The 12606-nt window shown below is 39.0% G+C and overlaps 1 protein-coding gene across 1 annotated transcript in view; it reads left to right on the top strand.

Annotated features, from left to right (window-relative positions):
* NRXN3 (neurexin 3) overlaps positions 1–12606 on the top strand; it is an 888791-nt gene that overhangs the window by 352585 nt on the left and 523600 nt on the right. The window contains exons 8-10 of the mRNA XM_057380707.1: positions 4739–5120; positions 6475–6665; positions 7214–7387. Of these exons, the coding sequence (XP_057236690.1) occupies positions 4739–5120; positions 6475–6665; positions 7214–7387 (747 nt within the window). The remainder of the gene's footprint in view (positions 1–4738; positions 5121–6474; positions 6666–7213; positions 7388–12606) is intronic.

A 12606-nucleotide genomic window follows, 5' to 3' on the forward strand; every position in this document is an offset into this window, starting at 1 on the left:
TCAGAGCAGAGAAATGTAGTTAAAGGAAGGAAAGAAAAGATCAGTCAGTCAGSAGAGCTGGTGTGTCCCAGATTGACATTTGCATTGAAATGGTCAGGTACTTTAGATTGATCCTTTTTTTTAATTGTAAAATTTTAGAGATTATATTTTCTGGTCCATTTTCTGACTGCAAGATCCAGAAACCTATCTTTCTTTTGAAGGTCTAAAATTCTTATAGTTGAATATAACTTTAGGAACTGAGTTTTTGAGGACAGTATCAGTAGTCTGGAGGCTGATAATAGAATCAAAAAGAATAAGTACCCTGGCTGCAAAACTGATGTGGGTATTTTTGTTAGTTGTCACTCCTGCTGTTTTGCCAAAAGCTGAAATCCTTTTCAGTATGCAGAAGGAATGGGTGCTGTACATAATGCCAGAACACTATATCCTATCTCTGCAAAAAGTTTTGTTCTTTTGTCTGAATGTGATTAATTTAAACTGTTGTGGTAATTTAGATTACTTGGAAAGCCAGGAGTCAGAAATCTGAAATAAGCCTAAAGAAGTGGTTTACAGGAAAATGGTTTGAGATGTGTTTTCCGTCTGAAGTAAATACCTGCTGTGCTATATAGGTTGTGATTTTGCAAGAGAGAACAAGAAACATATGAAAGAAAAATAATTTCCTCTCCTTGTTGGAAGTCAGCCATGGTGGTTGCAGCTTGGTCAAAATTAGCTTATAGGAAAAATGCATTTTTTATTTAAAGGGGAACTTTCTGAGTTAATGACACATGCCGGCGAACACTGCATCCCAATTGCTTCGAAATTTGAGAATAATTCGTCTGTATATGCTTTTTTTAGGAAGCACCACGAGGTGGCACTCTCTGCATTACCGAATCGATCCCCCAAAGCCATCTGTTTTTGAAGTCTCTTTTTCATGAAACTGAGTTTATAAATAACAATGATACAATCCTATACTAAAATAGGATACGCATATGTACATGTATATGAATTACATAATTAAATATGCATTACAGCTAAAAATATCTGTTAAAAGAATCACGGCCATCACGGCGAAGTTGAAAGTCAGAAAAGCCAGAGTTAAGATTTTCTGTGCAATCTGCATCCCACTTCCTYGGGCAGATGATAACCACCTTCAGTGATGTGGTCGCATAGATTTTTCCACAGGATTCTTGCTGTCTTAGGCATAGATCAGAAGTCTAAATTGGGTCCCCAGTAAAAATAAACAGCCTATTTGATTTCCATCTTCCTAGTACTTGTTTAGAACAATGCATGCCAGTGAAATTTTGCTCTAAATTTAGAGCTGCATTTTAATTTTTTTTAATTTTTATTTTTATGTGTGTTTTGCGTGTTACTCATCAATATATTTATACAGAACTAAGAAGCCTTAACTGGATTTATTCCCTTCTGAGTGGGCATCTTTTTCCCATTTTACAGTTTTGTAAACAAGGCATCAGATTAAAATTGGATTTATTTGTACCAATTTGGCATGTATTYTAGTCATTTGCATCAGAAAGATTTCAGCATGTCTGTAAATTACATTCTGTAAATTATTTCAACCCGGCTACTTAGAGAATTAGATGTAGGTAATTAATGACCACCTATGAAAAAAATTGTAATGAAGTGTCTGACTTGGTTTCCTGWAGGACATCTAAGGCAGAGACAGAATGAAATTCTTCTGGACAGCATTTTGCTGTTAAAACAGAAAACCTTCATCCCACACTCCTCCTCACCTCAGAACATCGGTGGTAAATGAGACACAAATATAGCAGATATGTTCCTCCTTATGACATCTTGCTAGCACCCAAATACCGCAGTGGAGGCTGGATTTTTTTCAGTCTGCTACCACTTGAACTAGAGAGCTTCTGATTGCTGTAGTAGGTACTTTATAAAGCACAGTGGGGGAGCTAGAGGTGAACTCTGCTGGTGGGGCTGGTAGCTAATGAGATCAGAAAATACTGGATTGCACTCCATGATTTCCTAGGAAATTGCTTTTCTGTCCTGATTCTGATCTTGTATTGCTGTGTCCTTTTTAGCTTTTCGCTGAACTACTCCTAACTTTCTACACCACTGCTTCTARCACTTTCTATTTTCTTAAGCCAGTCCCAATTTTTTCATTTATCACCTTTTCTTAGATTCTGGGTTCACCTCCTCCAAACTCCCTCACTCCATTTTAATGCCCCCTATGTCTGGGTTCCCTGTCCCAGTGTACTCTAGATTTCCCAATCTTGGTTTTTCTTTCCCTCTCAGGCCACAACTGCTTTCTATTTTTTTAAGTGCAGAAGAACAAAGGAGAAGATTTCTTGCCTTKGAGCCTTGACATATCTTAATTTTATTTTTCTAATCTATTGGAGTAAAGAAGCAGGACTTTTTTTTTTTAAGTAACTTTCCTAATTTTAAGAAAATACACTTCTGGTTTGGAAAAATCATAAATTTTCATTTGATAACACTGAAACTGAAACTCTAAGCCTATAATAATCACCGTAGTGGAAGTGAGAAAGCTTGTCTAAACAAATTTCCCCATGTATTAGTTCAGTTTCTGGAAACTGGCATTTAGTAGTTTAACTAAAATAATGTTATTTCTGGTAAAGAACTGTTTCAGGATTTGAAAACATTTGCATTAGTCTTGACACTTGAATTTCTAGATAGTCAGAAATTTGTGACTGCCTTCAGCTGCTTTTAAGTTTGATCAGCTGTGTCTGTTTGAAGTTTTCCATTATATGGCCTTTGTATAATTGTCTTTAAATTTAGATCCACTGCTAAAATCTAGAATAAGTGAAAAAGATGAACTGGTTTGTGTAATATTTTTTCTCTGTATTTGAAGTAGATAGTTGAAAACACTTTTTCTAATAACAACTGTGCTTACTTGCTGTCTTTGAATAAAACTTGATCACATTTGGACAAAATATAAACTGAAAACCTGCAGTATTTGCATGATCATAAGAGGYGAGTTAGGAATATATCAGTGTTTGCAGAGGCTCTAGGCAAGAAAATGACCATCAGCTCATTTAATCTGACYCTCTATACACTACAAGCCAGGATGTGTCATCAACCCCTGCGGAGTACCTGTGCCACATGAGATGTCGCCAGGTGAAGTCACCCCAGAGACAAGGCTCTCCCATCTCCTGGCCACCATCTGCAAGCTGCCCGTGTGCACCCCTTCCCCTACATCCCTCTGACAACCATTGTTGAGGCAAACTAAGATTAAAATGGCTCCTCACATCCACTGTGGGTCCTACCCATGGAATGTAGTCCTCCATGAAGTGTTCCAGCGTGGGGGTCCCCACAGGCTTTCAGAAGAACCTGCTTCAGTGTATTCTCTCCASGAGCTGAGGTTCCTTCAGGAAATATCCACCTGCTCTAGCACAGGAGTCCTCCATGTAGTTGTCTGCTCCACTGCGGTCTTCTCTATGGGTGCTAGAGAATTTCCACTCTGGCACCTGGAAAACCTCCTCCCTCTTTTCAGTCCTTGGTGTTCCCAGGAGTTTGAGCTGAATTGTTTTACCTTTTGTTTTTTACTTGTGGGTAGCATTATGTCCTTTCTTACACGTTTTCCCCCTGGCACAACCATCTTGGCTGAGGGGCTCAGCCGTGCCCTGTGGTGGGTGGGTTGGAGCCATTTGGAGTGGGCCATATCAGGCACGGGATAACCTCGGCTTCTCACSCAGGCTGCCCTGCAGCCACCCCACAGCCAGCACCGTGCTGCGAAAACCCAATGCAAAACTGCAGAAAATTTTGTGAGAGAAGAARTAATGGCCCATATGTAGCAGAATTTGAATAGTGGTTGTACAGTGAATGATAGGAAAACAATTAAAAGCTTAGTATTTCTTTCATTCCTGTTGTTGACTAAATGGACCAAAGCCCGTATAGAGAAGATCCTTCCATATGTGACCAAGTAGTTTAAACTACCTTAATGAAAAATTATGGATGGCCAAAATAAGATTGGCTGGAAGTGTTTTGATTCTGATGTTGCCCAGCGTGTCTTTACAACATASTGTTTTATTTCATCTGTCTGTATGGGTTCTGTGTCTGCACTGGTGCCTAGCACACTTACTAAAGCATTTAAATATGCTGTAGTAGTCTGACAGTAGTATTTGGTACACTGAATAGCTTGGATATTTTGAGAGGTTAAAGTCTGTCACAATGTGGTAAATAGCCCAAGTGGTAGGTTGATGATTTAAATATATGGAGGGCTTTTTACCTGTTGCATTTTTCTGTGTTTCCCTCCTGCTGTGCTCTTAAAAGAAGAGGACTAGTGTTAGGCATCAGGAGAGAACAATGGAACAAATATCAGCAATTTTGTGAATGTTCTCACTTCTCTCACTGCTCTATTTATATTAATCTATGTTTACCAAGTGTTTTCAGGAAGCACACTTGGAAAAGTTGTTTCAGATGTGTCTTGAGTTGTTTGCCAGATGGTCTGCTGGATCCAATAGATCAATGTTGTCTTTAAGGGAGACACCTGGTCTTCACAAACAGGAAAGTCTGTGAAGCACAGGAAAAAGCACAGAGCTTGTGCCCATGGCCCTTTAGCAGCCAGTCTTTTCTGTCAGTTTTTGGCAACTGCTATACTCATGCCTCTCCACCGAGCCTCTTCACCAAGATTCTATATATTCTTTCTTATGCAAACTACTGAACAATGATCAGATAGGATTTAGTTCTTCTATTAGTCTGGAAACTGGAAAGCGAAGAGCTCCATATAACCTTTTGCTGATCCCTAATGTTCCTCCTTCCTCCTGTTCTTCAGGCACAATGGTTGGTGATCATACCCGCTTGGAGTTCCACAACATTGAGACAGGGATCATGACAGAGAAACGGTACATCTCTGTCATCCCCTCCAGCTTCATCGGCCATCTCCAGAGCCTCATGTTCAACGGGATGCTCTACATTGACCTGTGCAAAAATGGTGACATTGACTATTGCGAGCTGAAGGCGCGCTTTGGTCTCCGCAACATTATAGCTGACCCTGTGACATTCAAGACTAAGAGCAGCTACTTGAGCTTGGCCACCTTGCAGGCTTACACATCCATGCACCTCTTCTTTCAGTTCAAGACCACCTCAGCTGATGGTTTCATCCTCTTTAACAGTGGTGATGGCAATGACTTTATTGCAGTTGAACTGGTCAAGGGGTAAGTGACTTTCTGTTGTGTTCTACTAGCTTATTTATAGGTAAACTTATAGGTGAGCTTAAAATGCTTGCATGAAGAGAAATTTACTTCATAGTCATGTTTTCTCTGCTGAGCTGTGAGACAAAGCATTTAAACATAAATACTGAAGCTTAACATTCCTGATTTTATCACTGATTTCCTCCTGTGACTGTGGGAAGGATATATTTATAGTATTTTAAGTCGTTTGGACATAGCTAGACTAATGTTTGGTCCTGTCAACTTTGCAGATTAGCACAGAGGAGGAGGAAATGTACCGAGGGCTCTGTATCTCCTTCCCTGATCATTCCCTRCTCTTGCCCTCCTTTTTTTATCCCCATTGTAATGCTTGCTTTTCTGCCATCTCCAGTGAAGGAAAAAGTGTATGGGCTGCTGAATATGTACTTTTGCTGGTGATGCTTGACGAAAAGCAAACTCAGCTTGCTTTTGAGCTGCTATGTTCCTTTCAAAAGACCAATAGMTTATTAAAAAAAAATCCTTTGTTAGCTGAACAAATTTTAATCTCTTATGATTTAGTCATGGTAGACATGTTTTCCACAGTTTACTAGTTCTGTTTATTTCAGTTCAATCTGTTTTCACTTTTTGCTTTGCACATACTTCTGCAAGTGGGACATTGAGCAATAAAAAAAACAACAGTCACGAGCTCCTGGTGCTCTATTGAGAGTTGAATTTTGTTGCCTTTTATTTTTTTTCTTTACTGAGTTGAATACTTCTATCCTCAGGTGGATTTTTGTGTTTGAATTATGTGAATAATTCAGAGTAATGCTCCCATGACTTCAGTCTTTGTTAGGGTCTTTATTTTTTGCCAAAAGCATTGCTAATTGTTTTCCAGCTGTTTGAATGAGCCTAGAATCTCATGTGAATTTTAATACCATGTTTCAAGGGAGTTTCACAATTAACTTCTTCTGGGAGTTATTCAAAACTAAGAACGAAGCTGGGGAATACATGCACCAAATAAGCATATCTGGTGTTGCTTCTGGATACATTTATCAATATTACCAATTTTTAAAAATAATTATATGTGCAGATTGTTTTTGTGGATCCGTGGGAACTTTGTGAAAAAGAGGAATGTTTTRTGGTTAGAATTTGATTACTTCAAATGTTGTCGACTCAAAATATTAATCCTACACTTTGGTGGAAAGGAAACAACTATGTTCTTTCAAAGCCGTGGCTAATATTTTGGCTTATTAGAGGTTTCTAACCCAGAGTTATTTGCCTTCTTGACTTTTTAAAGTTAATTTATCAGCTCTGTCTAGAATGAGAGTCAGTAATGCTGGGTTTCTTCCAGATTTTTAACTACTTCCTGCTGTGTTTACAGGTATATACACTATGTGTTTGACCTTGGAAATGGACCTAATGTTATCAAAGGCAACAGTGATCGTCCTCTCAATGATAACCAATGGCACAATGTTGTCATTACCAGAGATAACAGTAACACACACAGCCTAAAAGTTGACACTAAGGTGGTAACTCAGGTCATCAATGGTGCCAAAAATCTGGATCTGAAAGGTAAACTCTATAAGCTGGACAGTTTTYCCTTTTATTCTGTCTGGGCTCAACTAGTCAACAAGAGAAAGCTTACTGTAACCAATCATTACAGAACAATAAATCTGGACTTGACACATTTTGGCTTTCTGATTCATTTGACAATTTCTTGGAGTGGAATAATTTGTCATATATTGTTTTTTTCAGAAATTGTCATTTTGTGGTTTTTCCAACTTAGGGAGAAATTAGAACTGGGATTATTTGGAAAGTTTCATGAGGGGTTTTTGTTTGTGTGGGTTTTCTGGTTTTGTTGGGGTGTTTTGCTTTGGGTTTGGTTTCTTCTTTTTTGTGGTTTTTTTTTAATTTTGTTTTGGTTGGTTGTTTTGTTTTGGGGTTTGCTTTGGTTTTTTGTAGAAAAGGGAGCAGAAATTACCTCTTGCACAATAAGTTGCTCTGGTTTTAACTTTTTCTGAACATGTGTTCACTTTGCTTTATTCACATTTGGTGGCAAGAAAAATTACTCTCAAAGGTGYGTAATTTTCTTCTTGTATGTTTACCCCTCTCTCCTCTAGGTGATCTCTACATTGCTGGCCTAGCTCAAGGCATGTATAGCAACCTCCCAAAGCTTGTGGCTTCACGTGATGGATTTCAGGGCTGTCTGGCATCTGTGGACTTGAATGGGCGTCTGCCTGACCTTATCAACGATGCTCTGCACCGCAGTGGGCAGATTGAGCGTGGATGTGAAGGTATAAATGATTTCAGAGAAGTTCTACTTTCAGAACTCACTTCTTACTTCATTATTGCACTCTGWGCATCTGCTTGTTTTATCTCAATGTCCATTTCAGTAGACTGCTTCCATTATTACACTTGTCTCCCAAATGCAGCTTAAGGATTGATAGTTTCTGTGAGTGGCTTAGCAGCTCTCTTCTTATATTCCCCTTCAGGAATGGGAAAGGATGGTTCTGGGATGGACTATTACTTACTAGTAGTGTTCTCAGAGTGGTTTATTAGCATTACAGTAGTCTTAAAATACTTGGGAAGATGTTCTGAGCATTCAGTTAGTTTGATATTCAGAGCACCCTTTCTTGGGATCCACAGAAGTGTTTTGAAAAAGTGAGAGAGTCAGGGAAAATGGAAGATACAAGGACCTGAGGGGTAGAGACTGGACCAAAAAAGGAGTTTATTTTTGATGAGGTAGGCCTCCAGTGAAAGCATTGGAGGCATTGCCTCTTYTATCTGGAAAACATTTATCTTCAGTAGTTTTTCTTTTCCAGCCATTTTGGAACTAAACGGGATAAGTTACTTTTTGAAGTAAGTAAATGGTGGTGATTTCTTGAAGCCTCTTTAGATAATTTGCTGTTCCTGTAAGCTTCCATTAGTTAAAAGAATGTTGGCATCAGCCTAACTGACTCAGTAAAATGCATATGGCTTCAATTCCCAGAGGATTTGGGGTACTTACCATCCAAAACTCCAACGTTTTGCWGTCTAGGTTAAATGACAATCACCATTATGACTAGAATCATTCAATACCAGTCTGCTRTGTTAGCTACCAGTCACTAGAGGAAGAGAGTTTATTCTGTAAATTTGCTTTACATGTTTGCTAAGGCAAGATCTAAGTCCCAAACTGATCCTTCAAAAATTTAACCAAGTGAAATAACTCCTTGATCATTTTTCCCTACTGTATCAAGATTACAGGTTATGTCATGAGAAAGACTTGCCACTTGTCAAAACTGTTCCTTCTTARGTTTGAAAGTATCATTTTAGAGAGATCTTAGAGTACCAAATTGACCATCCAATTACATCTGGTCTCTTGCTTATGTCTCAGTGTTCTGGTTGTCTGGGAGCTTTTGTGCCCCAGCCCTCCTGCCATGCTCCCATAATAATATTCTGGTTTGTGAGAATTTCATGTCCTCTCACAAGATCTCACTCTATGTCAACTCCCATCTCACAGCACKGATAGATACCACATAGTTGTAGGCTGGTTTTTTTTCTATCTTTCTCTCTTTTTCTTTATAGTGTCTATTAACAACATTGTTCTTTGTGGAAATGAGCCCAGAGTAGCAGAGCKTATGTCTTTGCCCATTTGTGGCAGATGCCAAATGAAGTGCCCTTTTTCTGCATTGTCATTTATAAGGTTTAAGGAAGAAAACACATTTGAGGTTTTTGAAAACATCTATTTTATTTATCCTTGATGCACTGAAAGCTCTTCTTTAATATTAGTGATATTTGGTATCTCTTCCATTTAAAATTATCTTAATCAATTGGCTGTTTAGCTGGCATGTGATCTCTACTAGCCTTCCTCCTTCAGAGGATCTCCCAATTAGACTATCCTGTTGTTCTGTGCGTGGCTCAGGAACAGAGCCATGATGCTTTCCCAGAAGACTGCYGCATTATTAGAGCTGTGATGTTTCCTTCTCCTGTGCCTAGTGTAGCTCTTTGATTTAGTGTGGTATTGCTGAGGTGGTGTAATGTCAGTGCCACTTCCAAAACACATAACACAACACTTGCCTTGCCTGTGTGCCAGTGTGGTACTGGCACAGCTGTTGCCTGAATGTTGAGGTTGGTTCACTTTCCAGAATGCAAATTCCCCTTCTCTTCTAAAGTCTTTCAAAAAGAACTCCAAATTGGAAAGAGACCTAAAAAATGGGTGGTAARGTCAGTGGTGGTCCTTATTCTGCCTTTGGAGGAACTTGATCTTGGAAAGCTGTACCCATGCTAGCTTCCCAAATGGTCTTTCATCAGTACCAAGGAAACCACTGAAAAGGAATGCATTCTTTTTGCTGACGTAAAATTAGAATTAGTAAAAAACCTGTGAATTTGGTCACCATAAAGCTGTTATATTTGTTCTTGTGGTTTTTTTTTCTTACTGTTTGAATCACAGCAATCCCCAAGGCTTCATCYCAGATCTTTGTTGCTGCCTGCTGATGACTATTCTTACGGCTGTCAATGAAAGTCACACCTCTCCCACAGTCTCTAAGGAAGGAAAACTAAGCRTGTTCAGTCTTCATTTATGTTTCCCTAGTTTGTTTCTATCTGGAATRACCTTGGGTGCAGTCCTAATGTTTTTGAGTGCAGAAAAGCCAAGTGGTCCTTGCTGCCTCATGATGTTTAAATATATTTTTAATGAACTTAAAAATGAATAGTTTTACTGTGCGTTGATTTGCTGGGCATGTCTGTATTTCATCATGAAGGGCAGAGACACCACATCCATGATAAGAACATGCATGCTTAAAGAAATGTCATTCCATTCCCACGTACGAATCTAGTCTTTCAAAGGTCACGTGAGAAATTTCTGCTAATACTTGTCTTTTGTTGCGGCTTTGCTTTCAGAGRCAGAGATTAAATGGTGGCAGCTGTTTTCTCAGAAACTGTCAGTTTGATCTTAGGACAGAATYAAAGAATATGTAGAGGAAGGAAACCTTGAGTATAGTAGAATATGAGATGTAGGTCAACAGACAGCACTGTCCTGGCTAAGATGCACCTGTACCAGTACAAACGGGTGACGTTGCATCTTGTTCGTGTTTGTCATCTCTTTTCAGGTATTTCAGTACTGTGTTTTGTACCATCAATTGAGATTCACAGGTTTTAATTGAAAAATAGTATTCCTTATTGTCTTGGTTCTGCTGCCACTTCCTTTTATTTGATTTGAACAGGCCATTGAATTTCCTTGAATTTCCAYTGTTCTTCTCATGTGCTTAAGCATGATTCAGCCTCCTTGTGCACCAAAGCACGAACTTACCTCAGTATAGATTTGTCTGTGTTCCAGTGATGARTAAGGCTTCTACTTGAGCAGGAAGMACTTTCAATAAAATTTCAATATAAATAGTATYTATAGGACRTCTTTTTCTCTGGAATCCGAAGAATTCCAAAACATTGTTAGTCATATATACAAGTCACTCTTGAAATGCAGGCATTCATGAGACTGAAACTGGCTGCTGTTTAACAGTGTATAATGGTGCTAAATGAAAAGAGTTCAAGACTTAGGGCAAGAATATGTCTGATGTCCTATTGGTTCTATCYATATAATTTCTTTGAGTTATATATGGTGGAATTTGTTTAGGCTAGCACAACTAAATAAATTCCTCATCATGTTTGATAGGTGATATATCATCTCCCTTTTGCATCATGCATCTTCCATGTGTGCTGTACAAATTTACAGTTTCAGCTTTTGAAGTCTACCATTCAATCACCAGAGTGTTAGACAGGATGATAGCTAAGACAGTGACATGTTTTGTGTTTCAGTGTGTCCTGTAGTACCATTGCTTTTGGCAAAGGATTTTGAGGGGGATTATCTGGAAGAAAAGAACCCAACAATGTCTGAAATGTCAAATGAGTTTGTGGAGTTAAAGCTTCCTACCACACACAGCCTTTTTTTTTTTTGCATGGGGTAGGTTGGTTTATTTTCATTGCTCTTTTGCAATTGCTGCATTTCTGATTTTTCAGAAACAACAGGCAGCTCTTCACAGGTCTTGAAAGTCTGGTCAGATCTGTAGTAGCAGCTTGGAAGGGCTGTGGCAAAGCTAGAGACCACCTTACTCCCTGGTGTGTTCAGGTGTGCTACACACAACTGTGAGGAGGATAAAGCTTGGGGAGAATGGCATGATAACAGTGCTTTTGTTCATTTTTACAGTATCTTGATCTTTTGTGCTAACTGCAGCTTTCATCACCATCTTTGATATAACAAGAGGGCCCTTCCCCTCACCACCGCCTCAGAAAAGGCATTGGTGGGAGGGCCTGAGAGAYAAACTACCAAAGGTAGGGAAGGAATTAAGACTTAAATGGTCCTTGTGCCAGTGTTCCATCAGGGTACACTCTGAAGAGACAACATGAATTCTCAGAAAGGRCATCAAATGGGAAGGCCTCCTCTAGTGGAAGCTTGAAGGCAAGTCTGCCACCTATTTTGGGCCTTGCTTTCCCCACCCACAAAATTCATGTGCCAGGTATTCATGTGTTTATGATATAAGTATGAAATTCATTTGTGTCTTGCAAATCACTTTGAAATGGTGGGTGGAGGCTCCTAGACATGAGGAAAGCGTTAGGAACTGAAGAAAGGAAGTTTTCTATCGAGACTTAATTTTCTCTCCAGTCTCTGTCTCAACAGCCTGTGAGGGCTGGTTGGAGACTTTTTATTTCGAGTTTAAGTAATACAGACTATTTCTACATCAGACATACACAGTTTGAGAGAAAAGATGTCTGCACTGTGGTCTATGTGCAAGAATTAGTAGATGGAAGAAGTTGTACCAGGTGACTTCCTTTCCCTTCTTTAAAGTAAACAATTTAAACTTCAGCTCAGGTTATTCTCACTTCTAKACTTTTAAAATGAACTCTTCTTGATGAACTGCTCATTTCTGGTCTTGCTGCTAAATGAGTGGATCAGTTTAGTCCAGCTACAAAAATCTAGACAGAGTGATTCACTGCTTTTTTCTGACTGGTCCTCAAAAAGTTAAGCAGATGTCCAACCTTTTGTGTAGTTTAAAGAGGATGCCCTCGATATAAATGAGTACTTTCTGCCTTTGTGCCGTTTTTTTCACCGCTTTATTAATTTGCCATATGTTCTGCTGTGTTTTCCTTTCTTTAATTTGGACATCCCTATGCTGCATACCATGGGCACAAGAGCTATCTGAAATTCAGCTGCACATTCTAAATGTTTTCACCCCATGCTGTCCCAAGCCAAACAAACCTAACAGCAGTGGTTGAAGTACATTTTGTTTCTTCTGCAAGGTAGTTTTTTCTTCATGCTTGAGAGGTGTTGCTTCTATCTCACCTCTTCCACTAACAGCTTCTCACAAAGGAAACTGATTATTATTGAACTGGCTGATACCATTTCAGATGTTTTGGAACTTTTTTTTTTGTCCTGATTCATTATTCTTTCCAGATCCATCAATAAAATCATAATCTTTTGCTACTTTATATTAAATAGTATAGTTAACCTTTGGAATTCRCTGGTGCATGAAAAGCATGAATG

The sequence above is a fragment of the Malurus melanocephalus genome, unplaced genomic scaffold (assembly GCF_030028575.1).
Source record: "Malurus melanocephalus ecotype Western Australia unplaced genomic scaffold, MMel_1.1 scaffold_0, whole genome shotgun sequence".
NCBI classification, from domain to species: Eukaryota; Metazoa; Chordata; class Aves; order Passeriformes; family Maluridae; genus Malurus; species Malurus melanocephalus.